Source organism: Mustela nivalis (genome assembly GCF_964662115.1).
Source record: "Mustela nivalis genome assembly, chromosome: 7".
NCBI lineage: Eukaryota > Metazoa > Chordata > Mammalia > Carnivora > Mustelidae > Mustela > Mustela nivalis.
This window is the reverse complement of record NC_139026.1, coordinates 54,685,184-54,704,173: the sequence shown is the minus strand read 5'-3', so window position 1 is coordinate 54,704,173 and position 18,990 is coordinate 54,685,184. Positions and strand designations below refer to the sequence as shown.

At 45.6% G+C, this 18,990-nt stretch overlaps 1 protein-coding gene across 4 annotated transcripts in view; it reads right to left on the bottom strand.

Annotated features, from left to right (window-relative positions):
* Positions 1–18,990, bottom strand: part of ETV6 (ETS variant transcription factor 6) — a 238,155-nt gene that overhangs the window by 13,893 nt on the left and 205,272 nt on the right. For all 4 annotated transcript variants that reach the window (XM_082741053.1, XM_082741054.1, XM_082741052.1 and 1 more), the window contains one exon: positions 7,368–7,913. In XM_082741053.1, the coding sequence (XP_082597179.1) occupies positions 7,368–7,913 (546 nt within the window). The remainder of the gene's footprint in view (positions 1–7,367; positions 7,914–18,990) is intronic.

Below are 18,990 nucleotides of genomic sequence, written 5' to 3'. Positions count from 1 at the left end.
TCCTGCTGGGTGAGGTACCTTGGGTATCCACAGCTAAAAGGCATTGTAAAAAATCCCTTCCTGTGGTTAAGGAGAAATATTTTCCCTCCCACGTCTGTCTTCTACCAGAGACTCATTGTACATGCTACTGGAGCAGAGATTGCAAAAAGATGGGCAATTCACACATAACCAACATGGTTTCTAATGAAAAAACCATGCCAGACAAAACTGAAGTTTAAAAATCTGAGTGGGCAAATCAGGTTATTGACAAAGGGAATGTTTAATGATGGTGGTTAATCAAAATTTTGGGAAAGCTTCTGAGAAAGTACTTTTATGTTGTTTCAACTGCCCAAATGGAATTTTAAATGAAGGTCTGCCAACTGAGTTCTGTGGGTCTGATCATCAACTCATCAGACAATAAGTGTCCCTGTTTCATTTTTTTCAATTTACTGAAAAGATTAATACATTTTTGTCAAGTTCAGCAACAAAACAGGTAAGTAAAATACAAAACAGAAAGCTGCTACTCTGCTTTATAGCAGTGGCTCTAAACAAGGGGCAACGTGTTTCGGTAGGGAAGGAAGGTATTTCGCAATGTTTGGAGCTAATCTGGGTTGTTGCCACGGGGCTCAGGATGCTACTGGCCTCTAGTGGGTAGAGACCAGGGATGCTGCTGAATATCTTAGAGTACCTAAGTCAACCTCCTCCTTAACCTCAGAGAATCATCTGACCTGATGATCAAGAGTGCTAAGCTTGAGAAACTCGGCTTTTAGAAACACAGGCTTTACAACATGCACAGCTCAGTCCCCCCGCCCCCCCCCCCGCCCCCCACATCCCTGTCGTGTCCTCAACTCTACATCAGTCATTACCTAGGAGCACAAAGTTGGGAAATCCAGTGCAGCCAACTCTGTGTCGATACCCAGAGGTGTGTTTACAGTGTGGGCAGTTGTTTGTGCTCTGCTGAGGCTTAGGAAAACAGACACCATATGTACGGGGCAGCAAGATGTACAGGGAGAGTCTAAGGTGGGGAATGCAGATCTCAGCTTCCTGACTCCATGGGGGTGAGGGCAGGGCAGGGGGGCGGGCACAGGGACTGTAACTGCCAGGGAGGCTGGCCCTTTGCATGTCTGGTTGCATGAGTTGTGGAGTAACATAACAGGTAAGTAACATCCAGATAAAAAGTTGCCACTCTGCATGAGAGCAGTGGCTCTACACGAGGGGAAATCTTGCCCCGGAGGGGAAGCAAACGCTTAAAGTTTCAGCCCCTAGCTGGAACCTCGCAGGGCCTGGCCCCTGCTTGGCTCAGATGGGGGCAGCCTGGGAAATCGTACCCCTTCCTCCTGGCAGTCGCACTGTATTACAGAAATGTGTGTCCTTTACACAAACTGGAATTTCCAGTCTCCTCAAGCTCCTTCTATTATTTTCCGCTCCGCCACTGTGGCTGTTACCGTTTTATCGTTTAAAAATGCTGTCCTGAGACTTCCTTCTCTCTTAGGGCTCTTTGATTTCTCAGTAGTTCACAGTGAAAATAAACGGCAGTGACTCAGCCAGTGTGAGAAGCTGGAGCCATGTGGGACATTCCTGAGCAAAGCCTCCGAGGGGAGAGGGAGCGCAGAAGTGAATCTCCAAGGAGATAAAGAAACTAGAGCACCTCGAAGGGGTGCCCTTTGCAGGCCACAGGCCTGCAGGGTCAATGCCCCGGCCAGCTCCGGGTGGGTAGTGGGGCTGCTGTACCTGCTCTTTCCCGTCATTCTCTGCAGCCCTGTAGCAGAGCAAAGAGAAACAGGACAGAGAAGGGACCTTAGTGCTTGGTAATTAGCCGACTGATGCTGTGTATTTACATATTGTCTCATTAGTACTCCGAAACACCTGGAAAATGGGTATTAGTATTCTCATTATGATGGAGAAGAAAAGCAGACCTCAGGAACAGTCAGCACCTTTGCTAGGACACAAGGACTGGATTCTATTCCTGCTTATTCCCAAGTCCATGCTTTCTTAAGGGCCCACACTACTTCCTGGGGAACACTCCAGGCCAGCTGTTAACTGGGACCCTGCGTCAGGAGCCCTCTGGGGTTGATGTGGGATGTGGGATCATGTAGCTCTTCTAGCTGGTACTGAAACCCTGGGCCCCTTTGGTTAAAAGAGACATCCCACAGTACTGTCCTTTCCTTCCTCAAAACATACATGGACATACCTGTGGGCGAAGGTGCACTTATGTAGGTCCGCCTTACCACCAAGGCCCAGGGAGGAAGCTCGTCACTGTCACACTAAACCCTTTAGTCTTCTCTTTTATAATGTCTTTTTCCCCTCAGGGCTGCTCCTGAGGCTCATTAAAAAAAAAAAAGTCCTCGAGCTTCGTTTGAAACCATGTCACCAGCACTCAATACCGCTAGGGAGGAAGCAGGGATGGAACAAGAGGAAGAGGATGGAGTGACTTCCCCTGGTCCTCGAGTTCCTGGGGACCCACCTTCAGCTGCTTACTCTGGAGTCTCAGGCTTATTTTTCCTCAACTGACTAAAGATTAGAGGCTTCCAGGATTGAATTTCTGTGCCTACAGAACTCATCCAGTCAGTCCAACCAAATCAGGAAAATACATCGTTTTAGTCAGGTGACAAAGAAACTGGACAGGAGACTCCATGTTTCCTTGATTAGGATCCTTTTGTTTCTGCTGAAAACGTAACCTTGAGAGATAATAAACTTATTTTTGGAAGTCCTTTTAAGGATCTGAAAGACTGCTATGACGTGTGTGGCAGGAGGGTTGGGAGTGGAGGGAGCACATGCTGGGGGGAATTTTAGGTCTTATCCGCAGCAGGATCAACCAAACAGTGGTGTCCTCACAAACCATGAAGAAGCTCGTGTTTGCAAAGAATATCGGAAGACTAAGCAAAAGTTGTGCGATAAGCACCAGAAGAGAAATAGTCTCTGTTTGGATGGGTCATGGACCTGGGACAAGCAAATCCGTTCAGACCTCTGAAGTCCCCAAGTGTGCAGCAAATGAAGGAGTAGGAATGGATTATAAACCAGTTTGCTTCCTTAGCAGATTTTTGGATGAAGACCAACGAGGGGATGAGCAGACAGGAAGTTTGGTAACTCAGGTTTTAACGGAATGTTAGAACTTTAAGAGAAAGCCAAAACAACTTAAATTTTTCTTTTAAGACTTAGCTGTCTATTGCGAAAACCAAAGTAGGAGCTTATTTGGTTTGACAGCATAAAGTCAGGGGGCTATTGCCTTAGGTCAGCAAAGATACAAAATGTGGCATTTAGAGACACTATACCTATCACCTAGGAAAATGCCTAGCACAAAGAGAGATACATGATCAGTCTGGAACAAATGAATGATTTAACTCCACCATCCAAGTATGCAAAGAAACAGTTTCTTTCACTTAGCTGTATTCTACTTTTGTTTATGATGTTATTGGAACTACTCGGGACTGGTCAGCAAACAGCTTACAGTCTCCTCTCTTACATCACTTGTTATTGTTCCTTCTACGTGTTTGAGGCTCGCCTCATCCTCTAAAGGGCAAGGAATTCCTTGAGAGCCGGGACAGCGTTTTCAACTTCCACATCCTCCAATTTGCTTACGATTGCCAGCATACGGTACCCACGAGTCCACAGTGTCGCAGAACAGGGGGCAGCGAATGCTTCCTGTCATGTTGTCTGCAAATATTTCGGCTCTGCTGGCTGTACCATCTCTCCTGTTGGCACGCAAGAGCAGCCACAGACACAAAGTGATCGGGTGTGGCTGTGTGCCAATAAAACTTGATTTACAAAAATAGGTAGTGGCTGATTTGGCCCATGGGCCCGAGTTTCCAATCCTTGTTCTGGACTCCCAGGACAGAAGGAAACACGTGTCTTGGAAAAAACACTGGATGAGGCTCCAGGCTGGACATTGGATGTGCCCGAATCTCCTTTCCTTCATCCATACAACCCACTTCTGGCTTTGAAATCACGGACTTCTAAGAATGAATGTCAGTATATACTTAAAACATGACTCAGGGCATCACCCCGTGCTAAGCCCATCACCTTATGGTGTGCGCTGCTAACAGACTCTCTGGATGTGAAACACATGGGCAAGGCACAGGCCAGTAAGACTTTTGTGGGCTGAGAAAAGGGCTAGAAGGTTCACAGATGCTATCCTGACCCCCTACCTCCTACCACCGCCCCCCGCAAGCAATAGCCTCATGAGCATAACAAACAGAAAACAGGCCGAGAAAGAAGCAGTTTGTTCACTCTTACCTACACCATTGGCTTCCCAATAAAGTTTGAACATAGGGGTCTTGTTTCATTGTGTTTCATGTTAAATTGTCTCCCATAAACTGTGGCTATTCTAACTTATTAACCTCAACAACAGTTCTTCTTATCCATTGAAAAATAAGGGGATGCCTTTAGAAATAAGTTACATGTCATATTTAAATAGATCTAATCTGTGGTTTGTATTTAAGCCATTACCTCCGAAACTTCTTTATTGATGATTTTAATTTCCTATAAGGCCAATACCTAAGTAAACTATTGTAGCTTTGCACCTCTAAATTGTATGCTACATCTCAATTCTGAGAAATTAAAAAGTGAGGAAAAAAAAGAATAGAAGACATAGGGACAGATTTTTAATGGACTTGGATTCCCAAGATTTATATTTCTACCTGTTCAGGATTGCCGGAATTTTAAATTGTACATAGGAATTACCCAATGAGCTCGACCCTACTAAACAGAATTTTACAAGAATCTGAGCTGTCCAAAATGACAACTAAAAGGGTAGGAGTGAGGGGACAGGGATATCAGGAGCCTGGAGTTGTAGCAAGGAGGGTTAGAATCAAGACTAAGTATTGAATTCTAGACTTTTTACCCTTCCCATTTCCCCCTAAAGATGATGGATTTGGTTAAATCCGATGCTGGATTTGGTTAAATTAGTTAATACTTACATCTGGAGATTTTTCAACCTTTGAGTGTATCATTAGAGGATTAATGATGAAAAATTTGAGGGGATTCTCTCACCCTGGAGGAGTTAATGCATTTCCCAAAGAAAAGCCTAGATTCCCCTCTTTTGTGTGTTCTTGAGAGAGCCTGGGCATCCGTGGGTACCAAGGTTCATCACTGGGCTGGTATGATAGTTGACAGAGTGTCTTTGATGAGCCTACATCCATCACCGAGCAATTTTGGCATTCAGGAATAATATTAAAAAAAATAGTTGCACAATTTTTAAGAAACTAATATTCTAATATTTATAAATCCACTAAACAAGGGAGAAATAACTCTGTATGTCTAAATAACATAACTTTTCTGATATATGGGCTTATCTTAGATTCCTAGGAAGTCTGTGGTAAGATGGCATGACAGAGGAGGTGGACGGGACAGAGGAGGTGGACGGTGTCGGGAAGCCAGGTTCCACGAGGGCAGCCCTACCAGCCACGGCCAATGGCACAACCGTACCGTCCCATTGAGCCCATTACCCAACCCCTATTTGACCTTTGCTTTCTGTGGCTCTGTCTCTTCCATGACTTCCCCAGTTCAAATGACCTTCCACATAAGAGGCATATCGCAATACTAAGAGCTGTCCTGAGAATTATAAATAAGTAGACAGTATCTGCAAAACGTCTAGTCCTGCTGTACAGACCATGCAAGAAACAAGACAAGAAAGGCATGTATAGACAGGAAAGGTCTGGCCTGGGAAACACAAGACAGGTCCTTTATATTCTTCACAGTAATATCCTGACCCCATCCTCTTTTTCTAACAATCTGCGGAAATTCACATGTTTTGCCTAAGGTGTCTGTCTCTTTATAAATCCCCTGATTTTTCTTCTTTTCTTTTCATGGTTTCTTTTTTTAGATTGAAAACAAAACCAAAACCATATATACATACACATACACATATATAAAGGCAGAGAATCCCAGTGTAGTCACCGCAGCTAGTCTTATTTTATGTACACCCCCCCCCCCAAAACTCAGCCCCAGTGCTGTGAGGATCATTCTCAATCAAGTCTCGGACACAGATCATTTCATGTTTCACAAACATAGAAGTCCTACTTCTTTGGCATTTCATTTTCTGGATTCAACACTCCTGATGTAAGTGATTTGGGACACTAAAATTGAGGCAACATTGGAGGTACACTAGGAGCCAGAGAAACATTTAGAAACCAAGAATTTAAACAAAAAAGGGACAATGAGTCAAGACAGAGGCAGTTAATGTTGCCTGTAGGACTCTGTGCTGTCATGCTGTTAGGAACACCACTCCTTCCTGGGGCCGGCTGGAGCTCTGTCCTTGGGTGCTCACTCATGGAGGAAGGGGGCACTTCTTGCCTTGCCCTGACCAGGTCTGACTTTTCCTGTCTCCGTGCCTCCCTTCCGCTACTGAACACATAACCACCTTCAGCACTGAGCCACGTCCCTGCAAAGCCTCCCTCCATTCCTCTGGTCCAAATTTCCTTCTCTCTGCTTTGCTCCCACAGCACTGAGTTATCCTAATACACAGTCAGTGCTCAATAAGTGCTCATGCACTGGATGAATGGGACACAGGACGGACTTCATTCTGCCTTATAGCTTAGTGGGTGGTTTTCATGTCGGTCTCTCCCATGAAATTTTAAATTCCTCAAGGAAATAATTGTGTTAAAGCACTGCTCTGTCCTCCTACTTCCTCAATCATTTACCTGTGCGTAGTGGGTGTTTGAGAAATGTCTCACGAATGGAGAGATGCTCCAGGAAGAGAGTTACCCTGGCCATGTGGCTGGAGGGTTAAGTGTCTGGAGAATGACTTCATGTAAATTACGCGCAGACTAGCACAAATACAACGTGTAGATTTTTTTCTCTGGTTTCCACTGGTTTCTTGTCTTAGGGAAGCAAATGTGGGCTTGTCATCATAAAAGCAAAAGAATTCGGGAGTGGTTTCCTTCGTCCAAATGACCCAGCAACACCTGCCTCCAACACCATAATCGTGTTTTTCTCTCCCACCTTCTCCCAAGGTGAAGGCTACATTGAGTTACTGCCCATAGGATGGAATTACAGGTCTGAATCGGAGACAAAGGTTCTTTATGCTGTGTCTGGTCATTAATTAGCTGCTGGAAACTTCAAGACAGGGCCATTAGCATGCTCATAAACCTTTTATTTTAAATGTTTTCACTTAGCCATGATTCTGATGTGACTCTCCTTGTACGCTGGACGTAGGACATTTGTTTCTTAACATTTCTGAGGCTCATTAACTACTCCATCCCAGCGGCTCATTAACTAGCCCATTAGGGATTTCACTTCATTCAGGCAGAAGCCTCCACTTGCCCTCACAGAGCCTTTGCGGGCGCCTAATTGGGAATGGTGTGAGGCCTGCTGCAAGGCCGGGGAGAGAGCGAGGCTTTGTCAGGTCCCCCTGGACGCTGGATGGGCGGCGTAGGGATGCGCTCACCTACCTGCTATTCTCCCAATGGGCATGGCGTGCTCCTCGGGCGGGGAGACGGACACCATGATGTGGTTCATGTAGGCCAGGTCTTCCCGATGCGAGAGGTTGATGGGCTTCCCTTCCCTATGCAGCCCGTCCTCGGAGAGCCTGGACTGTTTGAAATCCACGGAGTGCCGGGGGTTCAGGATCAAGGGGTGCATGATGGGACTGGGCATCAGCTGGATCACGCGGGTGCTCTCCTGCCGGGGGCTTGACGGCTTCTGGTGGGGCTCAGAGGACGGCGGGCAGTGGTTATTCTCCATGGGAGACACTGACAGGGGGTAGGACTCCTGGTGGTTGTTCTCCTGGTGGAGCCTCGGCCCCTGGGCCCTGTCGGCTGGGGAAAGGCGGCGGATCATGTTGTCCAGGGGGGACCGGAGGGGCCGCTGCTCGGGGTCGGGAGAGGGCCGGTGATTGGCTGTGACAGGTGATCTAGACCGGTGCAACAGTTCAATGGTGGGGGGGTTGTGGTGCACGTTCTCCACTGGGGGCCGTGGGGTCCTCTGGACACAATTATCTGTGGAGCAGAGGGAGAGACAATCACTGACCCCAGTGAACTGTCAGGAGAGGGACCCCACCGCGGTTCGAAAGAGAGTGAACAGTGAGTGAAGCCTGGGCGTGTGCCGGACAGACCGTTTGTCCCTCGAGACAGAGTGTCTTTTCCACTGCTTAAAAAAACAACTGAAGTGCGCATACTTGAAATTCTTTTCCTACAGTAGACAGGCTAAGAATGTCCACAAGCATTCCATTAAGCACTTACTAGTGACTTGTGAGCACAGGGATGCCAAACCTGTGTTCTTTAGCTTTGGCTTTGGTTACTTGACTCTTTAATGTGGCTTCTGGGGTCCTTAAGGGTTTCTTTCTAGAAGCTTTCACTGACTTACATTTCCACAACTAAATGTATATAATTCTCTACCTCTGGGACGTTGTTATTGGTGTTAATGATACCATTCTTTCTACTACTACTAAAATAGCTACTATATCCTTGGTACTGGGTTATGTTGTTTAGAATGTATCATACTCCTCAGTAGTAGATTCTAATACCAGTACTAGTTCAAACGTGATAAAATGGGAGGCATAAAGAAATTAAGCAACTTACTCAAAGACACACAGCCAGTGAGGGAACGAGACCCAGACTCCAGTAAGATTCTAGAATCTAGGTACCCATTATAGTATCCGCCACTTTGCTATACGTAGAAGCCAAGGGGAAAAGCGATGGGAAAACCTGCTTTAAGGATGGACAGTGGGTCTCATTTACAGACTGGCAATCTTGTACTTGAAAGAAGCTTTAGGATCACTTGGTTTCTGAGTGCACAGACCCTGCAAATGCTCAGAGACAGGCAGAGGTAAGTAAGGAGAAGGAGGGAAGGACATCTCCAACCCCGCCTCCATCGTATGCCACTTGAACTTTCAAGCTGGTGACAGCTGAGCAGGGACAGCATCGGGAACAGAAGCAGTCCTGTGGGCTGGGTTGTGGGTGGGTTGGGGGGGGCTGGCACACACGTGGCTTTAGGAGTCCCTGCTTAGGGGGAGGAAAGATGAAAATCTGCCTACAAAAATGGAGTTTTCTTCAGTGCCTCCCCCTCATCCTAATGAGGTTTCTCTGGCCACATCTGTTCCCAGAGCTCTCACTAAAGGATGCACATGCTTTCAGATCTTTGTCCTGGTCCAAGATTTGTCCATGACTCTGAGTAAAGCAAGTCAAAGATACCTCTCTTTGTCCCTTATGACAATATCTACATGAAGAACACATAAATGGACTCTAGGACTCTGACAGGGTTAGTAAACAGAGACTGAGCTGGTAGTGTCTTAAAGTTTTACACATGATTAACAGAAAAATGAGGACTCCTCTGGATCCCAGTTATGTGAAACAGTGAATGTGTCATTCACGATCACTAAAAGAGCATCTGCTTAAAGGCAAGGGTTTATTTTGTAACTGCTGTGTAACCTGCTGCCAAGAATTTAGAAGTGCTTACCTGTTGGAATAGCTATCGGTGGGAGACTGGCTTAATCAATGATATTGTATCTCTAAAAAATGGAGGGTCAGGCAGGTATTAAATGGAACGAGGAGTGTCTTAATATTCCGCCAAGGACTGGTCTGCAGGTTCTATGATTAGGTATACAAAGCCAGGTAAAGTATTTTGGTATGCTACCACCTTTCTGTGATAAAGGAGAAGCGAATTCCAGTTTCCAGAATGACACAATGGCTTGTATCAAACTAACCTTCCTACATACAGAAATGATGGAATCCGGATACAATACATTTACAAAAGTTATTTGAAGGTGCTGGAGAAAACTGAATGGCATTTTATTCTTGAAAGAAGAGAACTGCACAAGAGAGATCCAAATTTATATAGCCCTGGGGGTTTTCCCCAGTCCCTGTAGCAGGGGGCAGCTGGAAAATGAACCAGAAGTTGTGTAATCTATCAGGGAATAGAGTATGGGCTACCAGAATGGCAAAAAATCAAGAAAGCAAATCCTATAAAGGGGAGAGCCTCAGGGAGAATACAGAAAGTTCCCTCAAATCCCTAACATGTGCTCCTGTACAGCATATGTGCAAGGTGACCTCTAAGGAGCTCAGTGGAAAGCAACAACTGTATGGCTGAAAGATAAGAGCAGGAACATCAACTACTGGCCATTGTACTGGAGACAGAATTGAGAATTTGAGTCCTAGCAACAGAGGCTCTGCAAACACCTCGGGATGCCTATCATCCCAGAACAGCCACACCTTAGGAGTAAAGACTACGTCCAGGTCAAAGGGATTTGCCTGAGGACTATAGGCAAAACTTAAATAGATCTGCCCTAACCAAATGTTAGACCAAGCTTCTACAAACTCAAGGTGACTGGCTAGTCGTTTACCTGCTAGAGCAAACCCCAACATTCTTCAGAGGAATATAACATAATCTAAGTCTCTACAACGTATCATCTATAACGTTCAGTATTCGATAAGGATTCTTGGGACATGTGAAAAAAAACCCCAGAAAAATGTGGCCCATAATCAAGAGGAAATGCAGTCAACAGAAACAGACTGTAACATCACCTAGATGTTGGTATTAGCTATTAGAAAGAAGTGTAATCACTTGAAGGAAATGATGGTCATAATGAGGTATAACAGATGGAGACTGTCAGAAGAGAAACAGGAACTTAAGAAGAAGACTCTAATACTGAAAAACACAATATCTGAAAGGTTGGACTGGATGTACTCAACAGCAGTTTGGAGATGACAAAAGGAGGGGTTAGTAAATTTGAAGACACATCAATAAAAACTAGAAACAAATAAATGAATAGATCCTCAGTGACCTGTGGAACAATATTAAATGGTTTAATAGACATGTAATTGGAACCCAAGAAGGACAGAACAGAAAGAATGGGACCAACCCCTTCCCAACAACTCCCCACAAAAAAACCCCCAAAACTGAATAATGACCAAACGCTCTCCAAATTTGGTAGCAACAACAACAACAACAACAACAACAACAACAGGAAACTTAAAGATCTAAGATACTCAGCAAATACTAAGTAGGATAAATACAAAAGCTACATCCAGGCCTTCAGAGTCAAACTGCTGAAAACCAAAGATAAAGAGAAAATCCTGGGGGCACCTGGATGGCTCAGTGGGTTAAGCCTCTGCCTTCAGTTCAGGTCATGATCTAAGGGTTCTGGGCTCGAGCCGTGCATTGGGCTCTCTGCTCAGCAGCGAGCCTGCTTCCCCTTCTCTCTCTGTCTGCCTCTCTGCCTACTAGTGATCTCTCTCGCTCTGTCCAATAAATAAATAAATAAATCTTAAAAAAAAAAAAGATAATCCTGAAATCAATCAGAGGGGGAAAAAAGATACACTGTGTACACAGGAAAAGCTATACTAATTGTGGCTAACTTCTTTTTTAAACAGCTAGAGAGAAAGCGAGAATGCACGCAAGCATGTACACAAGAAGGATATGGATGGAGACCCACAGACTGAAAGGGAATTAAGAGATACATCAATCATCTGCAATGTATAGACCCTTGTTTGATTCAAGGAAACTGTAAAAGCACATGTGAGGTAGTTGGAGAAAATGTAAACATTAATAAGACATTTGATGATATTGAAGAACTGTTAGTTTTCAGGTGATATGATAACTTTGTGATTACAATTTTATAAAGGGTCCTTCTCTTTTCAGACCTGTACTGATATATTTACAGATGAAACTATGTATCTGGAATTTGCTTTAAATTAATTCGTGATCGTGAAGCAGAGAGTATGGGCACAGAGGAAACAAGATTGGTCATGAGTTGATCACTGAAGCTGGTGATGGCTACGTGATGGCTCATTAAGTAATTCCCTCTAGTTTTGCCTAAGTTTGATATTTTCCACTATAAAAAATGTTTTTCCTTTTTTTTTTTTTAAAGAACTCAGTCAACCTTGCAAGGATAAAGATTAGGATAACAAGTACTAAATTCTTCACTTAAACCCAAATGCAAATAAATGCTTACAGGATACGGTCACTGATTAGGCCCATATAGTTCATTTTAATGCCTGAGATCGTGAGCATGATAGAAATGACCTACCATCTTTTGGGGATGAGGGCAAGTTTTCTTTCCATGGCTATGACGGACCTTAACTCTGCTGTCCCCCAAAACGAATTTATCTCTTCTCTGTCATAGAACACGATCATGATAAGCAACTACCTAAGACAGCTGTGTTTTCAAGTTTTGTGCATTTTCTTCTAAATGCTATTTACAGACTATCTCCCTTCACTTAAAAGCTTATTAAGGTTTAAAAATGCTTAAGGTTGATGAAGACCATGTACTGAAAAACCCTATTTCCTGAATCCATTTCCTGTCTTACAAATTTCAAAACAGACACAGGCGTTGGCCAGGAGTCTGGTCACGTGAAGGCTCTCTTTGATGTGTCGGGCTTCAAGGCTCAGGGTATGGGTGTGCACTCAGGGCAAGCCTTAGGAAGTCGGGGTGGACTCTGAGAGGAAGGATCTCCATGCCAAGGGTAAAAGAGGAACTGATGTAACGTCCTGGAGAGATTTCACTCTCTGTTCCTGCCCAGATCTTTGGGAACAATGAAGGAAGGAGACAGAGCTCTGGATAATCCAACTCAGATTTTACTTTTGACTCAGGGTCCAGGCAGGAACAGGACTTGGAGAAGCTTGATTTATTTACTTCTCTGCAGACACCACTCAAAGAGGAAGTACTTGATGAAGTTGATAACATTAATGGTAGAGAACTGGATCCAAGGGTATTTAATTCCAGGCTCCTGGTGGTCTGGGCACAAGCACTGTCAAGGCTGAAAGGCCTGCAATGAGAGCTTCCCGGCTTTGTTTCAGTTTGCAAAGCATGCGCCCACGTACGGAGTAGGCGCTGACGTTCCTACCCTGCTGCCCCTGTTATTAGAAGTTGGCAGCAGCATGTGGAAACTTATGAGACCAGAGCCGGCAGGCAGAGAAGCTCCGGACACAGGAAATGCACTGAGCGGACAGTGGGTGCATTAAATCCCCCAGATGTAGGAGTCTTCTGTCTAAAACAAGAAGATTTTTTTGGTCTGGCCTTGATGTCTGGGTTTGTTCTTGGTGAATTGCCCAGCTGGAGAGCTGGGAAATTATCCACATTGCCCTTGGTCTGAAGGTCTTGATATGGGAGGGAAATGCGCAAGAAAGAGGGAGGGTAAAGCCATGCGTGAAGTAGTCAGTGTGGGCATGGAGAGAAGTGGGGAGAAGGACCTCGGACTACTAGGCAACCCGTTCTGGTTGAAAGTGTTTTCTAACCCCCAAACCCTTCTCTTTGTGGGCCTCTTTTAGATACGAAAAAAAAATTCTTTCTTGCCACCTAACAGCCCCAAATAAATTAGGGCTTTCAGTGTGAGGATTGCAAAAAAGGATGCCTTTTCTTGTCTTCTTTCCTTTTGCTTATTAGGAAAGTTTGTCTATTTGAAAGTCATCAAAATTTGACCCAATTTAATCAGGTTGTAAAGAATGAATAACTAGTAAACTTAAACCAACAAAAACTGCCTTTGGTTAAAATCGTGGGCTTTAAGTAGGAAATATCCAGGGTAGAGCAAAGGCTCAAGCTTCTAACTCACAAAGAAGGATCACATTTCCCAGGATCACATTTCCACCACCTCGCTTTCTCTAAGGCCATGGATGGTGAGAAGAGTAGTTAGTCCGGGAGATGCAAATCAAGCCAGCAGGTAATTTACTCATCGGCCTCAGTCCACCGTGTTCCACATTCTTCTGGAAGGAACCACTTCCCAGCATGAATTTGTAAAAGATTAGTGGGAACCACAAACAATACAAAGAACTAAATGCTCCAGGCCTTCAGCTGCAGTTCAGAATAGACTTTCTACACACACTTAGGTTCTGTCCCCAACCTGTGATGGGGTGAATGGTGCTTCTGGCCTCACCCCGCACCCCTCAATCCATATGCCGAAGTCCCAACCCCCTTGTACCTCAGAATGTGACCTTATTTAAAATAGGGTCATTGCAGATTTCATTACTTAAGCCAAGGTCATATAACAATCAGGTGGGCCCCTCATTCAATATAACTGGTGTCCTTACTTAAAGAAGAATTTGGACATGTAGACAGGCATAGACTGCATGGTTGGAAGGGGAATGTTTTGCCACACAAGGATAATATTTTTTAATATGATATCAAGGATATCGCAGTCTAATGGAGAAGGCAGACACATTAAAAACAAAACAAAACACACACACACACACATACACACACAAAAGGCAAAAGGTGCTGAATTAAGAGTCCATCACAGGGAGTATGCCATGTGAAGGTGAAGGCAGAGCTCTACCAGTCAAGGAACACCAAAGATGCCTAGCAAACCACCAGAAGCTAGGAGAGAGGCCCAGAACGGATTCTATCTTCCAGCCCTCAGAAGGAACTGACCCCACCCTTACCTTGATCTTGGACTTCCAGCCTCTAGAACTGTGAGGCAATACATTTCTGTTTAAGCCCCACCCCCTTACGGCCACCAAGGCACACTAATACACCCCCCAGCTCTGCCCCACGCTCCATTTCCATGAGGTTCCACTGAGACCCTCCAGTGACCCTCTGCCTGCCCATTCAGCCCACGCACTTCAGCAAGTTGCCAAGGTCCCTACATTCCCTGGAGGGCCCAAGAAGAACAGCACCGGGGCCTGCAGTCTACGATTCACAGATATATGAGCTCATCACCAATAACCCCCAGGTGAGCTCCTGGTTTAAGAAGCACTTGCTGAAAAACAGGCTGAAGGCAACAAAGTGGGTGACTTGCAGGACTCTGCATCTTAATCTGTATTCCTGGGGTGGGGGGCGGGCGTGGGGGAGACAGCCTCCCGGTGTTCTAGCCTCGGCCAACAGCTCAGTGCCAGAGAGCCCAGGAGCAAGTCTGCCCGGCCTCGGTCTCAACAGGGGCCGCGCAAGAGAACTGAATGAAGAAATCAATGGGCCCGATTTCAAATGAGCCAGTTAGACATGTGGTGTAAACCTTGTGAATCATTTATAAGGAGGGGCTCAGGGTGACAGAGATCAGTGGGAGCCCTGGAGAGGGGAAAGAGCGAGATCACAGAGGGCTTCCTGTTCTGGAGGTGAACCCAAACTGCCCCAGGCCCCTTATCTCAAAGGGCTCAGACAGCACTTCCCCAGGGGAACCAGGAAGTTTCTTGAAAACTTCCTGACTACCTGGGGAGAGTTAGTCATGCATATTAGGGATCTCTGGCGCTGAAACTTCTGGCTTCAAGGAGCTAGCTAGCGCCTGGGCTAAAAGCAGCCTCTATGGGACTGGAGGAAGCCAGAGGAGGCAGGAAAGTGAACGGGTCCTCCTTGAAGCACACTGAGGCCCCCTTCTAATGGATGAAGAGGCTCTGGCCATCAACCCAGGGCCCCCACACTTTCCCATCACAATGAAGTGCCACATCTGGGGACAAGGGTCAGAGGGTAAAAGGTCATGCTGCCCCAGACTCTGAAATACAGGAAGTGAGGCAGGAAGAAGAGGCCCTAGAGAGGCGTGGAGGAGTTAGAGGGGAGTAGAAGTGGGGAGCGAGGGGAAGTGGTGGTACCTCGTGCCCTGGGGAAACAGGAAGTCAAGATCAGGGCCTGGTCTTAGTCTGCTGGAACCTCATTATCTCCAGCCAGATCCAAGAATGCCTGAATTGAAAGTGGGCACAAAAGGTTAATCTTAGGGTTCTTGCGTGTGAGAGGAGACACACGTCTCCCAAAAGGGTCATGGAGGGCCTACCGTGTGCCAGGTACCGCAGGATACCAAAGCATAAACACTGCTCCTTTTCAAAATGGCTGGGCCCCAAGCTGGGCACTTTTGATGTTTTCCCACAGAATGGAACAGAGGGACCTGGTTCATCCATGAAGGAGAGTCCTGGTATCATGGCGTGGGTAGGCAGCGGGCCCATCCGACTTCCGGGACGCACACATGCAGTGTTTGCACAAAGTGCACTTGGTCACGAGAATGGGAATAGTTCGGAACACTGGGATTGGAGGTAGGAAATAAAACCAACCACTGCACAACAACGTGAATATACTTAACACTCCTGAACTGCACGAAAGCTTGAAAGTGGCTAAGGTGGTAAATGTTTTGTGTCTTTAATCACCATTCAATATTGTTTTAGGTTTAAAAGACAAGATGAAGGAAAAAATCTCAACCCAACAATGGTGAGAGATACCAAATAATGGTAATGAATAACATTTAGTGAGTACTTGCTCTGTGACAGCTATTGCTCTGAGGGCATTTTCCATATTAACGCGATTCTTGTATCAATCACATTCAAAAAGTACTGACATTATCCTTCTTTTCTGGGTAGAAACTGAGACACAAGGAAGTTAAGTAACTTGCCTAAAGTCACACAGCCAGTAAATGGGGGAGCGGGGATTAGAACCCAAAGCGTGTGTGCGCGTGTACACACACAACCCCCATTATGCTCTCTGGTTCCATCATGCATTATGAGACTAACATCAATGTCAAAGCCCAGCCAATGGCCTCCTTGACTTTTTGTTTTTTTTAAAAAATATTTTATTTATTTATTTATTTGACAGACAGAGCACAAGCAGACAGAGCGGCAAGCAGAGGAAGAGGGAGAAGCAGGCTCCCAGTGGGCAGGTAGCCTGATGCGGAACTTGATCCCTGGACCCTGGGATCATGACCTGAGCCAAGAGCAGACGCTTAACTGACTGAGCCACCCAGGTGCCCCTCCTTGACACTTTAATTGTCAATATGATCCCAGCAAGACTAGAGATTCAAGGAAGTTTTTACAACCACCTGTAACAGGTTGCTTGGATCAGCTCCAAACTTTATCTACTCTGGTGCCTCTTTAGCAGCTATACTGAAGGATCAGCTCCCAAGGAGTGACCAGCACCCAGCTGGTTCCCAAGGGGGAGGACAGCCTCTACTCTCAGAAGCCAGTGCCAGACTCTGAACTCACATTTCTCACGGGCTGGGGTATTTTCTTTACGCTAAGTCCATTCATTCAGAGGCAGTCACAGATCCACAGTGGGTTAATTCACTCCGAATCAGTGTGAGTTTTTGACACTATGAATGGCAGACGTACACTGGTGTCTCCAAAGTCATCTTTGATGGGGCACCTGGGTGGGTCAGTTGCTTAAGTGTCTGAACTCTTGTTTCGGCTCAGGTCATGATCTTGGGGTTGGGAGATCGAGCCCTGTGCTGGGCTCCGCGCTCAGTACAGAGTTGTGCTTGGGACTTTCTCCCTCTCCCTCTGCTCTTCCCCTGCCTTCCTTGTAGAATACTGTATTCTATTCTCAAAAGTCAGTTAGGGAAGAGGGAGAGGGAGAAAGTCCCAAGCACAACTCAGTTTTATTTATTTATTTGACATAGAGAGAGAGAGATGGAGAGAGCACAAGCAGGGGGAGTGGCAGGCAGAGGGAGAGGGAGAAGCAGGTTCCTTGCAGAGCAGGGGAAGCCTGATATGGGACTTAATCCCAGGACTCTGGGACCATGACCTGAGCCAAAGGCAGTGGCTTAGTCAACTGAGCCACCCAGACACCCTGAAATAAATAAATTAAAAAAAAAAGTGATCTTTGACCTTTTTGCTAGTCTGTTTAGATTTGCCAGGGTCCAGTACCATGAGGCAGAAAAATTATAAGCAGGTTTGCTGGCATCTGCCATACCACACCCTGGTCAGGGGACCTGGCTTGGCCTCTTAATCTCCCCAATTCCACTCACTGCTCCGTATTTTGTCCTGTTTTCAGGGTGTTTGCACAAAACAGATGAACAAAAATGCTATTTTGGTTGGCTCATTCCTGCTGCAATGGAATGAACATGGGCATGAGAGCTAAGTGGACCCAGGGCTAAGTCTCAGTTTTGCTACTCGGTAGCTGTGTGATCTGGAGGCTCTTAGCTTTTGTCTCCTCATCTGTAAAACGGGGATAACAGTACCTTCTTTATAGGGTAGTTATGAAGATGAAGTAATCTGGACACCTAAGAGCTTAGAACAGGGCCTGGCACACCATAAATGTTAGCTATTACTTTGTTCCTACGAAGCAAATCCACACACCTCATCTTCTTTAATTTTCTCATTAAAATTGTGTAAGATTTCCTTCCTCCAAAGCAGTCTTTAGGCACTTGGATTTGGCAGTAGAGGGGCTTGGGGGTGGGGGGGGGGGAAACATTTCTCTCAATAAAGCAACCCCAAAGATGAAAATCCCTGGGCTATTGCAGAATGCATGGCACCCTCCTTGCTCCCCACAGAGAAAAGACTCCTCTCTATTCTCTGGGCCATTTCCATGTATGGCTGGATAGAGAACTGAGGTCTGCTGTTTCGGCGCTTGAGGGTTCTCACTATCATCTCACTTATGATTTCCATATCCACCAAGTGACAGAGCTCCTCCCCGAGCAACACATGTGTCTTCAAAGGGTATCCAATGTTGCATCACAACACAATCAATCACAACACTGCATGTGTGAATATTTCCAAATGAAAGTCATTAAAAATCACCTCCCACTCTCTTAGATAGACACATGAGAGGGTGTGTCTAGAGAGCTGATGTATATTATAAGGGGGTCGCCCACAGGGGTCCTGGGATGAGAGCATAGGATCAATGCGACTCTTGTTCCTTCGCTCTACGGACTGGGGCCTATCTAGTCCGACAAGGTAACTCTGTGGAGCTGGCCACATTTGGAGACTAGCTCAACTGGAAGCATATTTTGTATTGCTCAATGAGCTTTTAGGGAATCATATGCAAGTAGTTTTAACACCAGTAGGGCCACTGGAGATCGAATATATACTTAGGGGCCAAATCTTTCTTGTAATTATTCCAAAGGAGCTAGAAGTAACTGATTTTAGAATCTAAGGTGTCAAAAGTAGTTGATATTATAACTGTGGGTGACAAAATATATTTATTTTATCATCATTTGCTGATCTGTAATTTCTAAAGATGTTTTACCTCCTCATTTTGGTGAAAGAAACAGTATCATTATTTGGTTTTGTCTCCTTCCTATAAAACTATCTACCTAGGGGCGCCTGGGTGGCTCAGTGGGTTAAGCCCCTGCCTTCGGCTCAGGTCATGATCTCAGGGTCCTGGGATCGAGTCCCGCATCGGGCTCTCTGCTCAGCAGGGAGCCTGCTTCCCTCTCTCTCTCTCTCTACCTG